The 27,117-nt window shown below is 42.8% G+C and overlaps 1 protein-coding gene across 2 annotated transcripts; it reads right to left on the bottom strand.

Moving 5' to 3' along the window:
* Positions 1–733: 733 nt before the first annotated feature.
* Positions 734–25,577, bottom strand: srsf11 (serine and arginine rich splicing factor 11). 2 transcript variants are annotated; one of them, XM_062994425.1, is made up of 12 exons: positions 25,273–25,577; positions 20,130–20,263; positions 15,416–15,525; positions 12,497–12,562; positions 11,291–11,337; positions 10,184–10,299; positions 8,632–8,719; positions 7,240–7,359; positions 6,834–6,923; positions 2,960–3,037; positions 2,678–2,855; positions 734–1,552 (listed from the first exon to the last, which is right to left on the bottom strand). In XM_062994425.1, exons 1-12 carry the CDS (start codon positions 25,392–25,394, stop codon positions 1,352–1,354), a joined length of 1,350 nt encoding a protein of 449 aa, XP_062850495.1. In that variant the 5' UTR covers positions 25,395–25,577; the 3' UTR covers positions 734–1,351. The 2 variants fall into 2 exon arrangements, with proteins under 2 accessions (XP_062850495.1, XP_062850496.1); XM_062994426.1 differs by lacking the exons at positions 20,130–20,263; positions 25,273–25,577 and adding an exon at positions 15,787–16,514.
* Between the last annotated feature and the right edge of the window lie 1,540 nt (positions 25,578–27,117).

Below are 27,117 nucleotides of genomic sequence, written 5' to 3'. Positions count from 1 at the left end.
CATAACATTACGTTTCTACACTCACGGTCCATTTTATCAGCTCCACTTACCATATAGAAGCACATTGTAGTTCTACAATCACTGACTGTACTCCATCTGTTTCTCTACATGCTTTGTTAGCCTCCTTTCATGCTGTTCTTCAATGATCAGGACCCCCACAGGACCACCACAGAGCAGGTATTATTTAGGTGGTGGATCATTCTCAGCACTGCAGTGACACTGACATGGTGGTGGTGTGTTAGTGTGTGTTGTGCTGGTATGAGTGGATCAGACACAGCAGCGCTGCTGGAGTTTTTAAACACCGTGTCCACTCGCTGTCCACTCTATTAGACACTCCTACCTAGTCGGTCCACCTTGTAGATGTAAAGTCAGAGACGATCGCTCATCTATTGCTGCCGTTTGAGTCGGTCATCTTCTAGACCTTCATCAGTGGTCACAGGACGCTGCCCACGGGGCGCTGTTGGCTGGATATTTTTGGTTGGTGGACTATTCTCAGCAGTGATCCACCACCTAAATAATACCTGCTCTGTGGGGGTCCTGACCATTGAAGAACAGGGTGAAAGGGGGTTAACAAAGCATGTATAGAAACAGATGGACTACAGTCAGTAATTGTAGAACTACAAAGTGCCTCTATATGGTAAGTGGAGCTGATAAATTGGACAGTGAGTGAAGAAACGAGGAGGATCGGTGTATAATAAGTATGCAGTATTAAATTAACGACTCAAACAGCAGGTTCTCACTCCACCGAGTTTATTTACAGTATAAAAATTCAACTCCCGGATGGCCGACTACAGGATATGATACTAGGAATATAATCCACTAATCATGTACATCATGAACTCAGGTCTATTTAAAATACAGTTATGCCGAGTGGCTATCAAAAACAAATGTAGGAAGCGGGGCAAAAACATTCTCCAACAAAACAAATCGTGTGGACACTAACGAACACCAGGACCGGTCAGGCGCAGTATCATGAAGAGGAAGAGAAAAGGAAACGAAGGAAGATCCATGCCAGTAATGGACATTAGTAATGTAGAGCTAAAACAGCAGAGTCGAGAGCACGAGAGCCTCTCTGATTGGTCAACGTTTGACCAAATGAACACGTGAGCATCCTTCCCTCTTAAGGCAAATGCAAAGAATTTAAGCGACTCAAAAGCAGAAGGAAACGCAGCCGTCCAGAAAAACAAAAACAAGAATCCAATCCGGTCTAGTGGAGTAAAGCGGAAGGGAGAGAGAGCGCGACACCGAATTCAGAGGTTAGTAAAGAACAAACACGGCCAGAAGGGCGAAAGCAATCGGAAAATCTCTCATTCAAATGTCCGTTCCACCGCGCGGCGACGTGGGCGCGGCCTCAGTCGCTGACGTCCATGTCCTGCTCTTCGTGGTGCTCGTCTCCGTTCTGTTTGGGCTGCTTCGGGCTGTGCTTGGCCGAGTCGCCCTCGGCCTCGCCTTCGTAGCGCGCTGGAGACGAGCCCGAATCTTCCGAGTCCTTGGCCCGCCGCTCCTTCTCGCTGTCGTATCCTTGCTCCTCTTCGTCGTAGTCACGGGTCACCTGGACAGAGCGCATGCATGAGCTACGTGTGTTCATCTTATAAAACCACAACATTAAAACCACCTCCTTGTTTCTACACTCACTGTCCATTTTATCAGCTCCACTTACCATATAGAAGCACTTTGTAGTTCTACAATTACTGACTGTAGTCCATCTGTTTCTCTGCATGCTTTGTTAGCCCTCTTTCATGCTGTTCTTCAATGGTCAGGACCCACACAGGACCACCACAAAGCAGATATTATTTAGGTGGTGGATCATTCTCAGCACTGCAGTGACACTGACCATCATGGTGGTGGTGTGTTAGTGTGTGTTGTGCTGGTATGAGTGGATCAGACACAGCAGCGCTGCTGGAGTTTTCAAACACCTCACAGTCACTGCTGGACTGAGAATAGTCCACCAACCAAAAACATCCAGCCAACAGCATCCTTTGACCACCGATGAAGATCTAGAAGATGAGCGACTCAAACAGCAGCAATAGATGAGCGATCGTCTCTGACTTTACATCTACAAGGTGGACCGACTAGGTAGGAGTGTCTAATAGAGTGGACAGTGAGTGGACACGGTATTTAAAAACTCCAGCAGCGCTGCTGTGTCTGATCCACTCATACCAGCACAACACACACTAACACACCACCACCATGTCAGTGTCACTGCAGTGCTGAGAATGATCCACCACCTAAATAATACCTGCTCTGTGGTGGTCCTGACCATTGAAGAACAGCATGAAAGGGGGTAACAAAGCATGTAGAGAAACAGATGGACTACAGTCAGTGATTGTAGAACTACAAAGTGCTTCTATATGGTAAGTGGAGCTGATAAAATGCACAGTGAGTTTAAATGTTATGGCTGATGACTCTCACTGCTGCTGCAATTGCAGCCTCTGCTGGTTACATATAAAACACTGATCCCTGTGTGAACCCCCTTGTACAGGTGACCAGGAGCGGTCGCTACTGCACACGGATTAGAAGGGGCGCGTTACATACTGCCCTCCTCGGTCAGGGTCAGGTACTGCAGCACATTATTATTTATTAGCCGTTTAACGTCGTGCTCACACGGCGGTAATCATTTAAAGCTGCTCCGCCGGAGTTGGTCCCCTCCCATAAGGCAGTAGAAGTAACTTAGTACCTTCACATCTCGTTTCTCACTGTCGGGTGTTCTCTCTCGTTCCTTCTCTTTGGTCTTCTTCTTCTTGCTGGAGGAGCGCTCGGCGACCTCGCGACTGCGCTCTCGTTCAGTCCTCCTGTCGCGGTCGCGCTCTCGGTCCTTCTCCCGTTCACGATCCCTCTTCTTCTCCTTCTTGTGCCTGCGTGAGTGGAATTGAAGTGGGACAGCGATTAAACAGAGTTCATGAACCGTACGGCGACACGCTTTAACGCTCGGTACAGTTTCATTCCAGTCAAGACTCACCTTTTTGGTGACGGTGACCTGGACACCTTTCTCTTGGGAGACCTCCGGGGAGAGCGGCTAATGCTCTTTCTACGCCTTCTGCAAAAACACACACAAAAAGGTGACGGAACAACGTGGCATAAATTCTCACAGACGTTTAATCTGTATAAAGGTGCACAAGCCAAAGTCGCTTTATTGTCAATACTGCAATATGTACAATTGCGTTACTCTCAGACCCGTGGTGCAACACTAAACATTAATTAAACAATGAACCTAGAATATATAAAGAATATAAAAATAAATAAACACCAAAGTGCAAATATATTTACACTGACAGTATGAAAAATATAGTACTAAAATATTAAAATGTAAAAAAATAAAAGGTCCCAATATTAACAGCCTAGACAGTAAAGTGACAAATGCAGATTAAAGGTTTACGTGTCAAACCAGTGCAATTATAACGGCAGTGCAATTTGGATGATCTATAGACAGTTCAAAGTGACGAGTGTGCATTTTTTTTTTTTACATTTTCAGCATTTAGCAGACGCTTTTATCCAAAGCGACTTACAATACAGTTGCAGTATACAGTCTGAGCAACTGAGGGTTAAAAGCCTTGCTCAGGGGCCCAACAGCAGCAACCTGGCATTGGTGGGGATTGAACCAGCGACCCTCTGATCACTGGTCCAGTATCTTAACCGCTAGGCTACAGCTGGCCCTGCATTAAATAGATCCTGGGGATGTAAGGTTCGGTATCGATGTGGGGGGGCTGGTGGTTCAGGTTCCTGAGATGTGTGTGCAGGATCCAAAGTTAGCGAATACAGGGGGCAAGAAGGGGGAAGGGGGCAGAACAGGAAGAGAGTTGCGCATCCCGACAGCCTGGTGGATGGTGCCGTCCCTCAGTCGACTGGTCTCGGCCCGGAGACTCCACAGTCTCCTTCCTGATGGGAGTTCATTTGTCAATTCGGGCTGGTCAGGGACAGTTTAACTACTTTCGGTGCACGGAGGGAGACGTTAGCTGGCGCTCTAGCGGGTTGCGCCACCTCAGCCCATTGGTTTGAGAGGCCTGAGGCTAACTGTGTTAGCTAATGCCAAGTTCACAATACACGACTTTCTGATTTGTCGGGTTGCTGTACAGTTCACACTACACGACTGATCGGCGATAGGGGGGTTTCACACTACACCATCTATCACCAACTGAAATCACAGGCGAGCTTCTCTGGTCTCACAAACTACGTGTTTTTTTTTTTGTTTTTTTTTTCACACACACACGTGAGAAGTGACGAGGGGTTTAATGATACCACGTCCAAAAATGCACGTCAACAAGTAGCGAGCGATCAAAGTTGTTTGTGTGCTGATGTGCAGCGTAAAATCAAGGAGGAAAAATAAATGAATCTGAGTGGATTTGGCAACATGAACAGTTTGGATTGTTCTGTAGTAAATTGGAGGTTAATTAATATTGTTTGCAATGCAGCGTGGGTATTTTGTAGAGAACGATCAGGTCAGAAATACTGTAAAACTTGTGTGTGCTGATGTATTCTGATATAAACTATATTATCCCCCTGTCCCACCTGTTTACACTCCTCTCCTGCGTTTCCCCTCACACCGTATCCTGCGTTCTCATTGGCTGTTCGACACAGCACTCACTGCCAGTCGCACATCTCAGATCAGATATCTGACGTGCTAGAAAACTCGATCCGGTCGGATCGAGTTGTTGGATGGTTCACACTTAGCGATCGAGAGCCGAGTTTTGATCGCCGGGCGAACGCCGAGTCGCTCCCGAGTCGGAAAATCAAGCGCCGTCCAGCCGCCGAGCGGAAATCAGGGCAGAAATCGTGTAGTGTGAACCGGGCATAAGTAAGCGAAAACTGGACCCGGACCGGACCGCCCCACCCGGGGATCGAACCCAGGACCTTCTTGCTGCGAGTTGACAGTGCTACCCACTTAGCCACCGTGCCGCCCTCACCAGGTTTTGAACAGACCCAACGTCTGGGTTGGTTGGAAACCAGACGGGCAGCTGCATTCTGAATGAGTTGCAGGGGTTTAATAGTGGACGGAGGGAGGTGCAGTAGTCCAGCCTCGAGATGACTGGACAACAATCTGAGGGGCTTTCACAGAGAGAATCGTTTAGATGTTGTCATGATCCTGCCATGTTACCTAGGCAGGTTGTTATTTAAACAGTAACGAAACACACAACCTGCCCCCCTCTTCGGGCAAGGGTTTGAACTTTAAACCCGAGCAGTAGCAGGTCTTCTCATAGCGCAATTTCTTACAGATACACATCATTAGATGGTAAAATCAGACAGATGGATGGCTGGATTGAATTTAATATGTAGTTGTTGTGTTTTATCGCCATTATAAGCTCTGTATTTAGAGCCATCTCTATGGCGCGATTGGTTGCGATTACGACAGATGTTTTCAGAATTTTTAAAATCTTAAAAGGAGCCGTTTTTCTAAAAATGTCTTTTATGTCCGATCCCATCAGGTACAGATTTCCGTCCTGGGTAAAAACCTCGCATTCACATAAAATATGTTTCATTGTTATGGTAATTGAGCAATGAAAGCACTTCGGGGCCTGTTCTCCTTTTATTTAGTAGGTGTCCGCGTGTAAGTCTTGAGTAGGGATGTCCCGATCCGATCTCAAAGATCGGGGCCGATCAAGGCATTTTTTTTAATTGATCGGAATCGGCTTTACTAAACCCGATCTTAATCCCGATCTTTTGTTTTACATCAGCATGTCCGCTGTGTGGAAATACTTTCAATTGGAAAGTGAAACGAGTCCAACAGCGGTGTAACGTCTGCAGTGTGAGCGCTTCACGAGGCGGTGGGAGCAGAGCTGCGTTCATTACTGTAGAATTTTACTGTTTATATGGTGTGTGAGTCGAGGATCACTCCGGTTTACAAAACAACGTAGTGATGCACTCGCTTAATAAAGAAATAAAATACACGGTATATTCACATAGTCGGGAGCGGAACACTTTATTAACTTCTTCTGTTACGGGACCGAATAGCCGACAGCTGAGTCAAGCACGCTATTTCATGCACTATGGAAGCCCCAAAGGGTCAAAACACACTCACTTCACATAGAAACGTCCATCAAACCATTGAAACAATACAAGCACTTTAAAAACTGGCTTTCCTTCATAAAAAAAGAGCCTTTCCATTTTATTTTGGTCTTCAGGTTTTACTGTAATGCTGTTAAGTAACTTTTTTTTCTTATATTCAAGTTAAGCTGCTACACAGATTTCTGTTCATTTTTAGTGCATCACTGCATTAAACAGATTTTTTTTTCATCGAATGTAAAGTTTAAAGTAAAACTGTAAATATCTCACTCATTTTGATTGATTTTGTAAAAATACAAAAACATTAAGCAATAGCTTGGATGCAGCATTTTTCCCTTCAGCACTGCAGAGCTATTCAGTTGTTAAACATATACGTTGGATTAATGTGAATAACTGTAATGTACTTGAAGTGTGCACTGTGTGAACAGTATTATCCAGTTCTTATCTAGACAATATCTAGAAAATACAAGTATCGGTTTGAGACTCGGTATCGGATCGGGATCAAAATTAATGATCGGTATCGGGAACAAAAAACGTGATCGGGACATCCCTAGTCCTGAGTGTCCTATTCTGCATCGTGTGAGGGCTACTTGGTCCCCCCCTCTTCGGGGTATAGTTCATTTTGTATGGTTGTACGCTTTGTTAAATTCCCCCGAGTTTGTTATTTTCTTGTAAGTCCCAGTTCTCCTGCCATTTTTCTTGTACATAGCTCTTTATGAGGGGTCTTAAGTCTGTTGGTGGTATGTACATTGGTGTGACTGGTTCTTCTGCTTAATATGTAGTATACTGAGTTTTAGCTAGAGCATGGGAAAGAGGGTTTAGGTTAAAACATTTACCGGCTGTTGCTTCTAGATCTCCTGGTGGTGCTGTAGCTCTTCGGAGGGGTTTTGGAGCGCTTTTTGTCCTTCTCTTCCTTCTTCCTATCCCTAAGAATGAAAGAAAGGCATTTTATTGAGGACTGATGCATCCTAGATCTAACTAAACTCGAACATAGATGGGTAAGAGACAGAATGAGACACACATGCTTTAATGTTCATTATTTAGCAGAATCTTTTATCCACTGTGACTTACAATTATGACTAAATGTAATATGCAACTGAATATTAAGGACTTTAATCAGGAATCCAATGGTGGAAACTTGAACCAGTGACGTTCTGATCACTAATCCAGTACCTTGGCTACAGAGCTGCCACAGTACAGTGAGTGAGCTATGTGGCGACTATGTATCAGAGAGGAACTGACCTGGACTTGCTTGCGGAGCGTCGGCCCCTGTCCCTGGAGCGGGATCTCCTCCTCCTGGGGCTGCGGGAGCGTCTGCGGCTCCTGGAGCGAGAGCGCCTGCGGTTCCTGCTGTTCGACCTCCTATAAACCGAAGACCAAACCAAAGTTAGACTGGTGGAATCGGTCTCGCAACACACGTCTGTATGAAGATGCCATTGTCCCTTTGCATATAAGAACCATAAAATTGAACTGAGTGCGGAGTAGATGCGGACGCTGCTCTACCTTCATAATCTTCATAATTCTTTAACTTTTGCTTTGCAATGTGGTCGGTTTCATCTACGTAACATCAACCGTCTCCGCCCATCCCTCTCCCCAAGACGCCCCGGTCACATCCCGTATCGATTATTGTAGTTCTCTTCTCTTTGGTGTACCACAAAAAACTCCAAAAACTACAATTGGCTTAGACCATCACTACCTTTCATCGAACACATCGCTCCGGTTCTCAAGCGGCTTCATTGTCCAGTCCAGTACCGTATACATTTAAGGCTCTCCATGGTCCAGCACCGCCACATTTTACTGACCTTATCCTAATCTACACACCCTCCCATACGCTCAGATCTTCTTCTGCTTTTCAGCTTTCTAGTCCCTCTATACGTCTGTCCACTATTACCCCTTTCCCAGCTTCACGCTTTATTTTTCACGTTAAGCGTTTTCCGTTCTGTCCGGGTCACTTTCACCACGTCATATCACGCAGTTCATCTCTTTAAAGGCGCTTTGAAAATATCAGCAGCAAACTGCCTCAAATTTGTAATCAGGTGAACTTTAAAAGATAAAAATGCAGCATTAAGCTGACGCCACTGTCGCTAACGCGCCTTGCTGTACAACATGACGCGCCCACGGTTCGGGCCGAAAAACCCAGTACTCTGTGGTGCCAGATTGACCCGCTAGTTCACTGTCTGGAACCTCTTTTTTTCGGTGGAAACACGCGAACCAGAACGGCCCCCGTTCCGCGTCGGTGGAAAAGGGGTATATGGGGGCCAGAGCTTTTAGCAACTCGGCCCCTTATCTTTGAAACGCTCCTCCGCTTGAAATTCGAACTATCGAGTCCCTCTCCACCTTCAAATCCCACCTAAAAAATTCACGTATTTAACTAGCCTACCATTAATTCACTTGATTGTTCAGTGTTAAATGTATGTCTTGTCTTATATGTACAGAGTTTAACTGCTCTGTAAGATGTAAGGTGCCTTTGAGTGCTTTGAAAAGCACCTATAAATAAAATGCATTATTATTATTATTATATATTAACTATTTCATAGAGCGTTCACTCTTTAAACCAGCCAATGAGCTGCACACAGCTACAAAGACGTGTGGCATTCGGTACAGAGAGCACAATAAATATAGGTAAGAGCATACCTGTGTCGAGAGCGAGAACGGGACCTCCTGCGTCTGGATCTAGACCTGGATCTGGAGCGGGAGTGCTTACGCTTGCTGTCTTTTTTACCTGAAACAAGTGTAGGAAAATAAGGACGATTAAATCATACAATCTGCATTTTGCATTCTAGTTTTTGACATCAGGTTTAAGATGTATTTAAATTTTAAAAAACAAAGAACCAAAATCTCCATATTAAAATGCTCAGTGTTCCCTGCACACAATCGTTCCTGTATGATTATCAGGTGCTACTTGGAAGCTCTTTGATTAATGATAGGTTATTAAATGCTGTCAGGCTTCTTTAACTGTATCCATCCATCTGGTTGCTGGCCATCCTCTCTTCCTCTAAGTATTTTAAATATAATAATCTTATGCAATGAACTGGTTCCTCTCAGTGTTTAAAAAAAGGCCTCTAGTGAGTAGAACACATTAGCAACGCTACTGATGGCTACAGATAAAAAGAAATGTGCAGTAAAGACCTCCTCTATTCAAATGCACAAAGGCTTTGGCTCACATTGGTCTCATAAAAAGGAAGAGAGTAACCACTTCCTCTTACTGAATCCGATTTAGCGCTACAGCTCTCGTTCTAAATCGATCTCTCACAGTCCAGGAGCCAAAACGAGAGCAATACAACTTTTAGTCGATTACCAATTATCTCTGCGTGCGGATGCGTAATTAGAGCCGCATCATGACTAATTGTAGACTACTGTTCTTGCACAACCCCCGATTATCATATTTACTTATTAGGATTTTAACGTCATGTTTTACACTTTGGTTACATTCATGACAGGAACGGTAGTCACTCATTACACAAGATTCATCAGTTCACAAGGTTATATCGAACACAGTCATGGACAATTCAGTGTCTTCATTTCACCTCACTTGCACGTCTTTGGACTGTGGGAGGAAACCGGAGCTCCCGGAGGAAACCCACGCAGACATGGGGAGAACATGCAAACTCCACACAGAAAGGACCCGGACCGCCCCGCCTGGGGATCGAGCCCAGGACCTTCTTGCTGTGAGGCCACAGTGCCGCCCCCGGATTATCATACTTAAACAGCACCGTGATAAAAAATAGATAATCCAGGGCAGATGGAATGCCTGTCATATATACGTACAGACTACAATGACGTATCCCAGCTTGTTTGGTCTGCCATCGTATGGTGCCCTTGAAGCTAAGAGGGTAATTTATTTATTTATTTAGTTGTTTTATGCCATGCCAACACCACGCAGAAGAACAGCAGGAAGATAATTCTCATGCCAGTCAGAAATTAAAGATTGTTTTCATTTCGGCTCGATTTAAGACGCGTGTCATAGTCTTTTGGTACTGCAGAATGTGTTTACGCAGAGAGGGTTTAGGCCTTGCTCGAAAGCCCAACAGTGGTGGCATGGCAGAGCCAGGATTTAAACACACAGCTCTACCCACTCCACTAGGTCACCCCGTCACTATAGAATAACCGTCACGGTTTAGTACTAGGATAAACATTAGAACTAACGATGCTTAATCCTGTGGTTTGGACTGTGCTTCATACTCACTGCTGGGTTCAATAGCGGCAGAGATCAGCGACTGGGCCTCACGCACTCTCTTCATGGCCTCCTCGATCTCCTTGGAAGATGCGTCTGCCTTCAGGCCCATGCCCATCGGATTAAGCCTTCAGGAGACAAGCAAATGTAATCAGCTCCAGCAAGTTCAGACTAGGGTTGGGCGATATTGACGATTTTCGTGCGCGTTTGTCTCTCTGTTAGTAACGGGTCGTTCGCGAGCGATCCGATTCTATTGAACGGCTCTTTCAAATGAACCGAGTCGCATCTCTGGGAACCGTTATATATATGTTTTATATGTTCTTTTCATTTTTGCGCCGTACTTATCGGCTGTAATACACCCATTCTGCTTCACATCAGTACGGGGAATTAATCAGTCATAATAAAAGCTGTTTATTGTGGGAATTCAAATCCGAAATCCGAGTATCGCGAAGAGTGAGCGCGACACACACACACACACACAAATAATATTAGATTGTATAAACTTGCACAAGCGTGTTTTTTTAGCAAGTTCGGGCTTGTCAGTGAATGTAACCGTATTCGGTACACAGAGATATTAAGTTGACATGCCAGCGCGTTGTGCCACCCCATCCCATCCCATCGGTTTTGAATGGCAAGATACTAACCGTTAGCTTAGCAAGCAAAACCCGATGGAATCGCTGTCTAAGTAGCGCGTTCGAATAACCTGCCTTATAATAAGTCATTGACTTATTAGAATCCTCTCTACTGAGGCAGCTGCCTGTGCAGGCAGTAAGACAGCTCACTAGGTGTTTGAACACACCCCATGTAGGGCGCTCCCTAGCTTTTGTGTCATCACCTCAAACAGTGAGCACCTCCACAACCAATCAGTGAGCTCCAACCGCCTACAACTCCCGCCCCTCCCTCATTGCGGATGCGCGCCGGTCCTAAAGTCTCCGTTTTCAAGGTGGACCTTAAGCAGAAATTTGGCGCTTCGCATTTTTAAATACCGCGGTATACCGCAATACCGTCATACCGCCCAGCCCTTGTTCGGACAGAATTATAACGTAATTTAGCTGTCATGATTCATCTCTTTGTGTTTCAGTGAAACGTTCGCAGACAAGCGTTTAGACAAGTACTCACTTTGGATCCATCGTCATTAACTTCAGAATCTGATCAGCCGAGAGAGCCTGAAAGAAAACGACAACTTTCATTAATACAAGAAAAGCAGAAACTAAAAGCACAGTTCTAGTGCGTTCGTCCCTTCTCACGATCACAAAAGCTGTTCCTAATTCAGGCTAGGCCGTGGATATATCGAATATGTCGATATATTCGATATTATTTTTTACACAATGTTAAAAACGGCCATATTCGATATACCGAGTATGTCTAGGATACACAGGTTACCATTTGAGAGCGTTTTAAACAGAATACAAAGGCGCTGTTCAGCACACGCTGCACACACACACGCAAACTGAATCACTGTCCGAAATGACTCTTTTCAAACGAATCATTCATTGAAATCGAATCAGGGAGCTGTGCTCGTATCTATGGTAAAGATTTATTCGTTCTGCACACACAAATTAATCAGTTTATTTGTGACAGAGATTCATTCATGGTTCAAGCCTTGATAAACACATTTGTAAACCAATCAGCGCTTCCGAATTCAGATTCTGGGCGGAATTTCAATCTCTCTCTTGATTGGTTGTTGGGGCATAAGTGACGGTTTAGTGAACGAATGACCAGTTCCGCTTTTTACCGGGGAAAGCCCAGAGAATAAACAATCTAAGACGGTTTTCATTAGTTTGGTGGACAGAGAGTTGGAAATGGATTTATATATTCTGGAAATATTCTGGAAACATATACGGTGGCCTTCAGGTACGCAGCGGTTATGATTTGATGCTGCTGTGTGGTTGATCTGGGTCGCGGTGCTGTTGGTTAACGTGCGCTTTCACTCTGCAGTAATCGCAAAGCATCATCAAATATTCAACTTTCTTGGGATATTTTTGATGCTGATTAATTTGAATAAAAACGGAGCAGAAATGTGATTGTGAGATTCTGCTGGTTTGTTTAATATAAATGTCAATATTAATACAAATACAGCTTATAATAATACACAATATAATCACAGTAATCAGTCAGAATGTATCAGAACTACAGTATTTTGTGTTTTTAAGAGAACGTATTAACAGTATAAGCTAAAATGCGGGCGGTGGCCTGCCATGGTTGAGTTTTTTAGGCATATCGCCCCGCCCTAACTCAGGCTGGATAAAACGATTGAGGTTTTAAAATCTATCTGACTGGCTCGTGTTACACGGCAATAGTAAGTAAGAAGAATAAATAATGCACCTGATTCATGCCGGCTCCCGATAACATACCAGGACCACCAAGGCCACCCATAACTCCGGCGCCAATCTAGAAAGCAAACAAACGTTTTGTTTGAATTAAGACACGGCTGACGGAAAACACTCGGTACACGTGTAGATATTACAGCTAGTGATCGACCGATTAATCGGGCCGATTTTTGGCATTTTTTAGATAATCGGCATCGGCCGATATATGTGCGCACAAGGCCGATATTTAAACATTGCCTCCGTCAGCTCAGTGACTGTATACAGTCATTGGTCTGGCTGTTAGAGCGCCCCGTGTGTCCATTTTGCCACTCTCCAGGCAGACATCAGTGAATGCACAAGAACAAGGATTGTACAATTTGGTTTCCTACAATTTGCTGCTCTTGACTTGGACAGGGTTTAAAACCTTTTTTTTCCCAAATATTTCACTTTAACTTCATTATTTTTTATTCACAAATATTTTATTTATATTTTGATTACTTATCTAAATGCTCAAACACAATGCACACACAGTTTGGTGCTTAAATAATGGCTCCTTAAAAGAAGTTCTTCTATGTGCAACTGTCTTCACTAAGCATGTTTGTTCATTCTTAAAAACAAAAAGATACTGCTATCTGCTTGTGTATGTTAAGTGCACTGAAACCTTTGAAATAATTTGTATTTTATTTAAAGTTTTTATTTTTTATTTAATTTTTTGAACGGCCAAAAGAGCAAACAAGAATATACAGTGATAAATAAATGTTTATTTAAGATCATTAATTCTGTTTTGTTGTATTATTATTATTATTATTATTATTATTATTATTATTATTGTATTTTTTAGTTGTAAAAAAATGGTATTATCGGCTTTATATATCGGCCATCGGCCACTTCTTTCGTCCAAATATCGGTATCGGCATCGGCCATTAAAAAACCCATATCGGTCGATCACTAATTACAGCACGACGTATTATTATACATTTCATCTGCCTGCACTTTCACTGCGTGTTATTTTTTCATCTTTTAAGACTTTCAGGATGTTTCATGCTGGTTTGCAGATAAAAATCTGTTATTATGGCTGCTGTGTAGATTTTACTTGAATTGTTGTACAGGGGCATCCCAGAAGTACGTGCTTGATGGTTAGAATGGTGTTGCAGGTTTGACATTTTAACACTTAAAATAAACTTTGAACCAGAGGTTGAGGAATTGGGGCATTTTTTAACACCTTGATGTCAGTTTTAGCTGGCAATGTGACCACTGAAAAGATTTAGTGCACTAATTTATTTGTTAAACACTAATTTGTGTTTTATGCTGCGTCACCCTTCAGACCTGCTTGTGCTCCACTGTGTAAAACTCCTGACTGTAAGCATGCAGCATTAAACAGCAAAGCAGTGACACTGTGCTTCTCTGCTCTCCCGAACAACGTTCATCACGAAAACACACACGAGAAGTGACGAGAGGTTTAATGATACCGCGTCCAAAAATTCACGTCAATAACTAGCGAGCGATCAAAGTTTGTGCGCCGATGTGCAGCGTTAAAATAAGTAGATAAAAATAATTGAACCGGAGTGGATTTGGCAACACGAACAGCAGGGATTGTTCTGTAGTGAGTTGGAGGTTAATAAATATTTTTTTGCAATGCAGCGTGGGTGTTTTGTTGTAGAGAAATACAGTAAAACTTGTGTGTGTCCCTGTCCCACCTTTTTACACTCCTCCCCTGCGTTTCCGCTCACCCCATATCTTGCATTCTCATTGGCAGTCAGCCTACTCATATCCAGATATTTAGCAAGGTAGAAAATTATCTTCAGTCGCCGAGTCACTCGGATCAAGTCGTTGTGTAGTTCACAGTCATTGACTGTCGAGTTTCGATCGCCAAGCCAACGCAGAGTTGCTCACGAGCCGGCAAATCTAGCGCCGACCAGTCGGTGAGTGAAAATCAGGGCAAAAATCGTGTAGTGTGAACCAGGCATTACTGAACTACTAACAAAAAGCCCAGTGCTGTAATGAAATGCCTGTTCTGTCTCTAAATCTACAGGCTTTCAATTTTCCAATCCCATGCATGTAAAACACTAACACGATATAACACGCTAACCCACCGACATCTCGAGATAAGAGTTCGAATCTCAGCTCCGCTATCGACTGGCACGATTGGCTGTGACTGAGGGTGGTTGAAGAAATCCCTTATTGCTGCTGCAATTGCGACCTCTGCTGGCTGGAGACAGTGATAATTGGAGCAATGCATAACCTAATGCAGGTAAAAAGTGGGTGGCTCTTACACACCTTAGAGGGAATGTTTATTTAGTACAGCCCTCCTGCATCATAGTAGCAGAATGTCAGCTGCTATGGCTATTATCATGGCTACATAATACGTACAGTTCTTTATTGTGTATACAGAGATTGAGGTTTATCTGAAAATGTATATTTATTTATGTATTTATTAGGATTTTAAGGTGATCTTTTTTATTTTGGTTTCATTTATGACAGGACAGGTAGTTATATGTTACTTATGATTCACCAGATCTAGTTAATTGTCAAATACAGCCATGACTAATTGTGTCTCCAATTCACCCAAGTTATGCCTACTTCACACTACACAATTTGTGCCGTGATTCCTGCTCGCCTCACAGCAAGAAGGTCCTGGGGTCGATCCCCAGGTGGGGCGGTCCTCGTGTCTGCGTGGGTTTCATCCGGGAGCTCCGGTTTCGTGCAAGTGAGGTGAACTGGAGATACTAAATTGTCCATGACTGTGTTCGATATAACCTTGTGAACTGATGAATCTTGTGTGATGAGTAACTACCGCTCCTGTCACGAATGTAGCCGTTAAACTCCTAATAAACAAACAGTGTGAACTTGGCATTACACGCCTTTGTACTGCGGAAGGAAACTGGGACTCTCAGATCGAAAGCATACATAGAACTTAAAAAAAATGTGAATTTACCGATGCGAGAGGGTTGGGTGTTGGCAGCAGTCCTCCTCCTGGAAGAAGGCCGGCGACAGCATTGGCAGGAGCCATCAGCGACAAAGCTTTAGACTCGTCAGGAATTACACCTTTGGGATTAAAAACGATTGAATTAAAACCCAAGAAACATAATCCACGAGATGTTTAAGAAGGGGAGACAGCAAACAATCAGATTTCAAGCATTTAATATACTTGCCTCAAATCATTACCACCTGCGTCTCTTTTTTAATTAGGTATTTGTTTATTATTAAAAAAAAAAAAAAGCTGTCCAAGTTATCACTGTGAGAAACTAAGATGGGGAAAGTCATAAAAACACACTACTGCAGTTGAAACTGCCAAGATGTGATCACCTGGACGAGCGCTATTTAAGTCATGAACCAAACGTGAGCGAGCACAGAGGCTTCTCCGGGTGATGTGCTTTCAACTTTTCATTTAGACGTTTTATGAACAATCGACTCACGTTGGCAGCTTCGCTAAAAGCACAGAGAAAGATCGAGATACACAACACAAAACACGTTGAGAAATTGTGGCCATAAAACAGTCATAAGGTTCAGATTTACAATGGATTCATTCATTTTAAAAAAAGAACACACACATTGTCAGCTTTAATTCTGGGGCTTTTGCTGGAGACTGTCCTTACCTGCTGTCCTTACCTGACCACAGCACGTTTAACAAGAGCTCGTACACATGAGCACACATATACACACAATAATAATAATAATAATAACAACAACAACAACTAGCCCTGTCTTCAGTCCCAACAAAAGCCCTAGAAACACGTCAGAGCCGAATTTTCTGAACAGGTGGAACAGTTCACACTTCCACTGATTTAATGCTTATTAAACAAGGTTGTGATACAAAAAAAAAACAAAAAGAAACAGTAAACATTAAAACAAGCACAAGAGAAAGAGGGCTGCAGGAGACAAAACTGTAGGGCTGTATTTTCGGCAGGGCCTGGTAAACAGGACTGGCAGAGCCAGGAAAAAGAACTGTAAAACACAACAACAAAAACAAGAGACCACTGTTAAAGAGATGGCATGAAACCTGACTTTTACATCATGTGGATTTCACCCAGTCATAACAAACCACATAACTAAATGTGAAATGACTAACTCTTGTCGATGAGGCGGTCCTCAGAGGTCACTCCCGGCCTGATTTAGCATGTGGAAGCTTAGGAATGAGAGTCGTAGTTCATATGTGCATGTGTGGATCAGTTCCTAATGGCAGAGAACCACAATGTATAAGGTGACAACTGTGTTGGCAAAACTACAGGGGGGGGGGGGGGGGGGGGGAATAGCATGTTATACCCATAGAGAGAGGAGAGAGCAAAGAAAGAGGGGAGAGGGGGGGGGGGGGGGGGGGGAACACGTGTGGCGGCTGGAGTTTTGCATTTGCCTACAGTCGCCTGTTGGCAGAGAGAGAGAGGACCACTTTCAGCCTTCAGGGAGGGGGGCTCTGCATTTGCCTTCTCCACTACAAAAACCACACACAAAACAAACAAGAGAACATTTTAATAGGAGACAGTCTAAATGATGAGCAAATCCGAGGCCCGCGCAAGCCTCAGGGAAGCTTAAAACCCTTATATTCTAAATCCGTCCCTGTATCAGCGACACAGCAAAATCCCTGGTTGTGTGATGTTACTCAGATGTCAGGATTTCTAAGCGATTTGGATTTGCACGTGAGCCGTGACTCCTTTGCTATGTCCTTCCCTATCAAAGTAAACTTAAAATGAATACTTGGGGAGGAGGGGGGACAAAAATAATAATGATAATAATAATGCCGGCGCACCTTGAGGATCCGATGCAGGGCTATTCAACTGCTTCAGAGTGGAAACCAGTATGCTGCGACATTTTGACAGTGAGCATCAGAGCCCAGTCTCAAAGCGTGCGTGTTATCTTTACATGCCGGCGCAGACGATACTTAATGCATGATTTGCACCAAAAAGCACCTCACAGTAGGTTTTTAATGATTTTTAAAATTGTGCATACATTACTGACAGACTGGCTACACAGCAAGTAGCTTAAAGAGCCAGCTGAGCATGCCAGACATAATACGGATAATAAAAATAATAAAAATCTGGCTAACTAGAACTGGATGTTGGCATTAAAAATGAGCGACATATGAACGTACATCTAATTTGTTAATAAGAACCGATTAAAGGGCTTGTGAACGTCCAGCAAGGTGCTAATTAAATAGCCCTGACACGAGACCCGAAAAAAAGATCAAATAAATAAACAAAAAAATTATCCATCTTAAAAAAAAGGCGGCTATTGTTTTTTTTTTTTTTATTTCAACCAGCTAGCACACCTGACTCCCCTTTTATACTTAGTTGTTCCTGGTCGTTGAATGACTCGTCAGGTGAAGCTCCTGCTGGGGTGGTACGGAAACCCGAAGCCACGCTTTAAGGCTTAAACAGAAGACGCAGAGACTCACAGAAATACCGGCTGAGCTTCGAGGGGCAAAACCAGCTTCCAAAGTGGAGAAGATCGTTTATTTAAAAAAAAAAAGAAGTGCAAAACCTTTGTAATGTAAGAGCTACATATAAAACAGGGGCGGTTTCATTCTACAGGTTTACCGCACAACACACTGTGTCAGGCTGCCCTTCGAGAATGCTTTACGTTACACTACTGGGAGGCATATTTCATAACATTACTTACAGTTTAACCTGAACGCAGATACACAAAGTGCTGAGCTGTGATTAATTCATTCTGAACTAAAACAGTCTAAGGTGGCTTTCACACTGAGGCTCACATGATACGCGGCAAAATCTGAACTGAAGCGCCAAGCACCACAGAACTGCACCGTTGTGACGGAGACGTGGCGTGTTTGCACCAAGAATGTCAAGAACTCACTACAGACTTTATCACAGACTGGACTGAATAATAACTATTATTTAAAATTATGCGTGTATGATAGTGTGTAAATCCTATTTATTCAAAGTATCCTCCAGGCCACCCAAGAAGGATGGGGGTCCCTGTCGAGTCTGGTTCCTCTCAAGGTTAGAGTTTTTCCTGCCACTGTCGCCCTCGGCTTGCTCAGCAGGGGTTTTGGTCTGTCGGTCCTGGATCCTGTAAAATTGCTTTGAGACGATGTCTATTGTAAAAAGTTGACTTGACTTAGTATTGCCTGACGGTACTGACGGTTTATTGACATGCAGATTATACAGGAAGCTCTGCTGTATCATTTAGAGACGTGAGAAAGCTACGAAGCCACAAGCAACCCCAGAGTTAGTAACGTATTTATTTATTTGGGTTTAAACATGTCATTTATTTATTTTTATTAGGATTTTAACGTCATGTTTTTACAAACTTTGGTTACATTTGGTGGCGACTACAGCCTGAGCCACGTGTGGAAACCTGACTCCTGTTCTGAACAAATAAAAACCCATTATATAATATGAATGTATTTGAACGAGCTGGTTACTGTGCGGTTTGATTGTCGGGTTGCGCAGTGGTCAGACGGCGACGTCTTAGTTCGGAGCTCCAGCGTGCAGCCCTTAGCGGAACCCCTTTTCACCCATGCGTTCTGCACATGCGCCTCTCTATCTGTTAATCAGGGTCCTTACACAGCATTTGAAGACCTCACCCATCTAATCCAGTGCTGCAGGCACTGCCGATCATGCCCGCTAGGTGGCGCCCAGCCGACCGGTGGCGAAGCCGAGTTTCGAACCGAGTTCTGAATCTCGGTGCTGGTGTGATAGTGGAAAATCCCGCTGCGCCACCTGGGCGCCTTTCAGTTTAATGTCAAACACGGTCACGGACAATTTGGTATCTCTAGTTCACCTCGCTTGCACGTCTTGGTACCGTGGGAGGAAACCCACGCAGACACGGGGAGAACATACAAACTCCACACAGAAAGGACGTGGACCGCGCCACCTGGGGATGGAACCCTGGACCTTCTTGCTGCGAGGTGACCGTGCTACCATTTAAGCCACCGTGCCGCCTCATAAGAATCATTTAAGGTCTGTTTGTTTTATCTTGTCTTTATATTTTGAGCTGCAAGGTTAGTAAACGTGGACTTGCCAGCTAAAACGCAAACCCGGTCTCATCACTTCACAGCTCAATAGTCACCATGCTGCATTTTATCTACAGTATAATTCCATGCCTAGAATCTGAAGTGTAATGAAACAGTTCATGGCTCTGTTAAACCGTGAGGATTAGTTATAGATATGACGTGTAGAAATCTGTGCATATCTGTGTTATACTATAAACACATCGTCACACTGCCCGTGCTTTAAAACAGCGAGCAGCAAATAGGGTAGAAGTTCAATAAGCGATTAATCTGTGCGTCCCTCTAATCGGTTTTGCCGCGTATCATGATCATGCGACTTCAGCCTGAGCCACGTGTGGAAACCTGACTCCTGTTCTGAACAAATAAAAACCCATTATATAATATGAATGTATTTGTATGAGCTGGTTACTGTGCGGTTTGATTGTCGGGTTGCGCAGTGGTCAGACGGCGACGTCTTTGTTGGGAGCTCCAGCTGTAAGGACCTCTGCTATGTGCTTGAGAAGTTTAGGTTACGGTTATGAGAGCCAGAGCTACAAAGCCTTTCGTGTCGTTTGCAAACACGACTATTGGGCAAAAACACAGATAGATCATGGAGAGCTACTAGACAGCCAAAAACGTCTTTTTTACACCTTTAGAACTAAATTTGTGACTAGGAAGAATAGGAATATCATAAAATACCAACCTTCCGCATAGGGCACAACTATAAGAGCTCTGTCCACAAAGACTGTGTTTGTGAGATGCTGGGAAACGCCAACAGACTCCTGCTCCTTAAATCTCACAAAACACACACGGGACGTCACTGGCATGGTGGAGTCACTGCAGAAAAGAAAGAAACGGAGTTAAATCCGGGATTTCAGCAAAGTAAAAGCGCATTCACATGAAAAGCATCCTGTGTGCAAACTGCGCATATGAGACACGAATCTGCATGTGTGGAATAACCATCAGATTCACTCTGAAAGCTCCACATGTATCTGTGTTTATCTGGATTTTACTCACTTGTTCCCCAATTTGTGTCCAATTACCCTGATTGCTGACTGAGGACAACTGACATACTGTGTACGGAGGGCCACACCCCCACCAGCGTCATTCCTCAGCCCTGTGCAGGCGCCAACAGGGGCCGCAGTCGCACCAGTGACGAGGACCTGTGATCCGACTTTCTTACCCTCTAACCCTGAACGACAGCCGATCGCTGTTCATGCAGCCGCCCAGCCCAGTCGGAGAGGCAGAGCTGAGATTCGATACGATGTATTCGAAACCCCAACTCTGGTGAGCTAGCGTACTTTACCGCTGCGCCACCCGAGCGGCCACCGTTTCACTTTTAAACTGGAGTTACAGCTCGAGGTTCTGAGAAATTGTAAGAATCGAAATCAGCTTTTCTGAGAGTCTAAAAAAAAAGCTTCACGTGGTTTAATGTATTAAAAGAAGGAGACAGGACACTAAACTTCTCTTCATTATTACCGCTCATAAATATTCTCCACTACCGAAATTCCTCACTTGTTGTTTTAGTACAATAAGTCACGTTAAGTTTTGTTCGTGTTAAGTGTCGAGTCGCTTTTACTGTATCATATCAAACAGTTTGTCTCATTGGATGGGCTTTACAAGGTCAGAGGCAAACTGGGTCAAAGTTTAATCATGTTCATCACATGAATCATGTGTAGGGCTGGACGATATGGCTAAAATTTATATCACGATATAACTCCTAATTTCGGTCGATACGATATAATTCCGATATCGATATGAATAATACAAATGTCAGAAAAACTGCCAAAAACATGAACCCCAGAACATGCCAGTGTGAATGCATGGAAAACAAATTTTAATTTTCTCTCAAGAATATGATACAGACTGACCAACACTATTAAGCCAAATCAGCATTGAAAATTCATTTTACTTTTAATAGCCTTTTACAATGCTGGGGCTTCTTAAAACGGAATATTCTCCTTTCAATAGAAGTGTTATTTAAATGCTATTAAATTGTTTTTAAAAAAAAAAACGCCCAATTAAGAGGAAAACCGCCCAATCTGGCAACAGTGGAACGCGAATATCCCGTTGGTGCCTTTATTCGTAGCGCGCCACAACTAATAAGAAGTAATATTAATAACTGGTATTAGTACTCAGTAGTATTAGTACTCAGTAGTAGTACTTTTTCTGTAATTGTGTTGGTGGTTGACATTTATGTTGAGTGTGTAACTGCACTGTTTTGATGGAGAACTACTCGCTTGAGGTGCGCTGTTGAATTGCGTCCCTGTGGGAACCTGTGTGCAGAAATGCTTCCGCAAAAAAGTAACACGGGCAAAGCGCGCTGACGTAAAGCATATCGATCGAATTTGTTTAAAGATCATATCACCGTTATTGAAACATTTTCTATCGCGATATATATCGATATCGAATTATTGTCCAGCACTAATCATGTGATATATAAAGTAGCAATCTATTATGTAGCTCTGTGTTGTAAAAAACTGCATTTTTCTCTTTTCTCATGCTCTGCTGCATGTTTAGTGTGAATTTTGTGAATCCTATGGATATAGGGATGTAACGATACGCTCTACCCATTACGCGATACGATTCAGGATACACTTTTTTCCAGATTTTTTTAAAACGAAATGAAATTGAAGACAAATGATGAAGTTTCCTTATAAAAAATAAAATAAAATCTTTTATCTAAATAATGAATGCCCTTTTATTTCTGAGGCAGGTACAAACTATGCAAAACAATGCTGCACATTTCCCTTTTTGTGTAAAAAACAAATGAAATAAATCCCACATGATATAAATAAATAAGTAATACAAATAAAGAGTGGAGAAGTATCCTTACATAAATAAATTTGGCTGGAAAATCCTGCACAACTCTGTGTAGTGACGTCAACCAGGCAAGATGAATAGCACCCGTGCCCTCTGCTGTTTAAAGTGAATATCGGTTCACTTTACATCGAGTCAGATTCGAATCGTGGCACATCTGCACCGATTTTTAACTGCCTTGTGGTGCAGTTACATCGCTATATGTATATGAAGCGTTTTTGTGCAAAAGAGTCTCAAAACTTTGTTTACTCAGGAGACAAGCTTCTCGCACTTCGAGCACTGGGTCGTGTCAGCATAATATACACAGTTCCTACTTTTAGTGCAGGTACCTGAGTTTTTATGAGCTGTTGTATCTTGTAGGCTGTAAGGTGCAGCATCAGAATCAAAGAATCGATCTGGTTGTCTATCTGATCTGTGTGTACCAAACGCTCGGAATTTTCCCAAGTTCTGCTCTTGGTGCCTGACGACTGCACACACTGGCACATTCATCAGGCTGTAAGGGCCGCGTGTATATCACCAAACAGGGTGGGGTAAACCTACACTGCCCAAATGAGCAACTACCAACCTAAAAAGTAAACACACCTGTGTACACCTGATTAAAAGAGTGAATCTTATCGCACTGCTCATCAGAGCGGCTACACGGTTTTGCGCACTAGGGGCTTGGTCTTCAATCTGCTCATTGTATTAGGCGACGCTTCTGCTCTGGAGTCACTGAAACTCTGAATAAGATCAGTTGTGATGAACCGTCTGCTACACACTCTGTATAAATCCTCATTCAGGATGCTGAACTGGTTCTGCTCTCGATGTCTCTGTTTATCTTACTGTTACATCACTGCTACCTTCACTACCTTACACTGTTTGCATTACATAAAGCAGGAAGATGTGCAGATAGGAAGCCCAGTGATGGGTTTACTTTCATTGGAAGCTAAGAGCTTGTCCGTCACCAGTTAAAATAAATCAGCATCAATACTTTAAATCAGTGTGGTCTGATTCTAACCCTAATTATGATCTTTAGCAAGGAATTAAGAAGACATGCAACAGTATTAATCAAATCCTACAACACAAAATGGGCAGTGATAGATCTGGGGTTAGGATACTGGACTAGTAATCAGATGTTGCCGGTTTAAGTCCCACCACCACCAAGTTAGGCCCCTGAGCAAGGACCTCTACCCTCAACTGCTTGATGCATGCAGTCACAACTGTAAATTGCTTTAGATAAAAAAATATATAACAATTACAAACTGCAATAAATGTAAAATGTAAACTTGATGGGATTTTGGACAAAGAAGGATGTTTATATTTACATGATTTAGCAAATAAAAGCAACTTACAGCAGTGCTTAGTAGTTCCCTTATACTGGTAGAAACAGATAACAGTCTTATTTAATTATTTATTAGAATTTTACGTCGTTTTTTTGCACACTTTGGTTACATTTACGACAGAACAGAAGGTTACGCAAGATTCATCAGTTCAAGTGTTAATATCAAACACAGTCAAGGACAATTTAGTGTCTCCTGTTCACCTCACTTGCACGTCTTTGGACTGTGGGAGGAAACCGGAGCACCCGGAGGAAACCCACACTGGGAGAACATGTAAACTCCACCCCACCTGGGAATCAAACCCAGGACCTTCTCGCTGTGAGGCGACAGTGCTACCCACCAAACCTGGACTACTAATTTAGAAGGTTGCCAGTTTAAGCCCCACCACCACCAAGTTGGACCCCTGAGCAAGGCCCTTAACCCTCAACTGCTTGGATACATCCAGTCACAATTGTAAGTTGCTTTGGATTAAAAAGAAAAACATTTTAAAAATGCAGTAAAAGAAACAAATTAACTTATTGTATGTATAATTTTGCAGAATTGCTCTTATATATGTTATATTTACATAATTCAGCAGATAACAGCGACTTACAGCAGTGCTTAATAGTTTCCTTACACTGGTACAAACAGATACCAGCCTTAAGTTACTTTTTTTGTTTCTTTGTTTATAACCTGTAACGTTTCCATTGAAGGTCTGACTCAAGAAAAGACCTTCAGTTCAGAACATGATCAGTTTCACTAGATGGATAGGGTAGGGGCGGCACGGTGGCTCTGTAGGGGTAGCACTGTCGCCTCACAGCAAGAAGGTCCTGGGTTCGATCCCCAGGTGGGGAAGTTCGGGTCCTTTCTGTGTGGAGTTTGCATGTTCTCCCCGTGCCCGTGTGGGTTTCCTCCGGGTGCACCGGTTTCCTCCCACAGTCCAAAGACGTGCAAGTGAGGTGAATTGGAGACACTAAATTGTCCATGACTGTGTTAGATATAACCTTGTGACCTGATGAATCTTGTGTAATGAGTAACTACTAGATAAACAGATCATTTGTTTATCCTGAAGGAAATTACTGATGTGCTCTTAAAGAGGGCCACAGAAATTCGTGGGATTTTTCCACAACAATGTACGTTATGGTCGAATTATAATGCAAAATAGAAGCAATAAGTCTGAAGACTCTTGTGTTATCTCAATCATTAAGCCAGAGAGAAAGTGGGGTTGCAGAAAGCATTGATTTCAAGTTACAAGCACATTTTAGCTGGGGTGGGTTAGTGTGGAACATTACTATCAAGTGGCGCAATTTACAAGCACATTGCACAGCAATCACCAAACAAAACACATTCACAATAATTAAAATAAAAACCGAAGCTATTATGCACAGACATCACAGGAGTAGTGCAAGTATTTCAATGCGTCATCACATTTAGTACCAATCTGAGTTAAAACTGTCTGATCACTTACAATTTAAAAGGGAAATAAAACAGAACAAATAATTCTGTATTTATAGCTGCATATCGTTCATACAAAACTCCACAAAGGAGCCAAACGCCGTTACGTTGTTAGCACGCTAGCACGTTCTCTATGCTAAGCTAACAGAGCTAACCGCGCGGCCTGCTCTCGTTAACGGCAGCTCCGGACACACCACAGCAGACCAGTTCACTACAAATAGCTATTTTCTCACTACACGACGAGACGATAGATCTGTATAGAGTTCTACTTACTCCGGAGGGAAGAGTTTGAGCTCCTCGACGGTTCCGAGGAAGCCGAACAGAGTGCGCATCTGCTCGGAGCTCGCGCTCGGAGACACGTTCGTTACCTGCACTACATTAGTGCTCGAAGTCATGTTTAAAACGATGTTTAAAACCCCCCCAAAACAGTCCGAATTGTTTCACTGAGACTTTAACAAACGCCTTAGAAACACAGAGAGAATCAGAAATTAATCACAATCTCAGAACACTGCTGTGAACGGCGAGAGCCACAACGCGGCCATTTACCGATCCTGTAATGGCTGATCCTCTCAGGTTTAGAGAAACCGGAAATACGTCATCACCACCACACGATTCAAATAGTAACGGTCTTCAGTCACCACAAAGACGAGTTTACCCAAAATACAGCAAATAAACACCGAAATACCACCAAAGTACATCAAAAATATACTAATAACACTGAATATAGAGTCATTTTTCAAAATAATATATTAATAAAGTGTTACTGTTCCGAAGAAAAAGTAAAATTCTGATATTATGAGAAGAACTACAGCGTTCTGAGGGTGGAAGTGTGTAAAACTAACATCCACCAACTGTACTGTATTAGTGTCAGAGAAAAGTGGTAATAAAAAAAGTAAATAAATAAAAATAAGTAATAAATAAAAAAAAAAAGAATAAAGTTGTATGTTCTGACCAGAATGTTTTTGAGATAAAGTTACAGCAAAATTACAGCTGCTACATCTTAAGTTTCAAACTTTCACAATAAAAAGTAATAAATGAAGAATAAAGTTCTAATATTTAGAGTTGTAATAAATAAAGTTGTAATATTTAGGGGAAAAAAAGAATACAATTCAAATATTTTGAAAAGAAATACATCGTTTTGAGGGTGGAAGTCTGTAAAACTAACATTTCACCAAATACGTATATTGTATTAGTTTCAGAGAAATAAAAGAAGAATAAAGTCGTATGTTCTGACCAGAATAATGTTTTGAAGATAATTTTTAAAGATAAATTTATAGCAAAATGTGAGAATAAAGTTGTAATAGTCAGAGAATCTGATTAAAATTCTGATATTATGAGAAGAAAGTTTGGGGGTGGAAGTCTAACATTCCAATATGTAGATTTATTAGTTTTAGAAAAAAAAATTAATACATGAAGAATAAAGTCGTACAGTGTATCACAAAAGTGAGTACACCCCTCACATTTCTGCTAATATTTTATTATATCTTTTCATGGGACAACACTATAGACATGAAACTTGGATATAACTTAGAGTAGTCAGTGTACAACTTGTATAGCAGTGTAGATTTACTGTCTTCTGAAAATAACTCAACACACAGCCATTAATGTCTAAATAGCTGGCAACATAAGTGAGTACACCCCACAGTGAACATGTCCAAATTGTGCCCAAAGTGTCAATATTTTGTGTGACCACCATTATTATCCAGCACTGCCTTAACCCTCCTGGGCATGGAATTCACCAGAGCTGCACAGGTTGCTACTGGAATCCTCTTCCACTCCTCCATGATGACATCACGGAGCTGGTGGATGTTAGACACCTTGAACTCCTCCACCTTCCACTTGAGGATGCGCCACAGGTGCTCAATTGGGTTTAGTCCATCACCTTTACCTTCAGCTTCCTCAGCAAGGCAGTTGTCATCTTGGAGGTTGTGTTTGGGGTCGTTATCCTGTTGGAAAACTGCCATGAGGCCCAGTTTTCGAAGGGAGGGGATCATGCTCTGTTTCAGAATGTCACAGTACATGTTGGAATTCATGTTTCCCTCAATGAACTGCAGCTCCCCAGTGCCAGCAACACTCATGCAGCCCAAGACCATGATGCTACCACCACCATGCTTGACT

Source organism: Trichomycterus rosablanca, chromosome 4 (genome assembly GCF_030014385.1).
Source record: "Trichomycterus rosablanca isolate fTriRos1 chromosome 4, fTriRos1.hap1, whole genome shotgun sequence".
NCBI lineage: Eukaryota > Metazoa > Chordata > Actinopteri > Siluriformes > Trichomycteridae > Trichomycterus > Trichomycterus rosablanca.
This window is presented reverse-complemented; position numbering and strand designations above follow the sequence as displayed.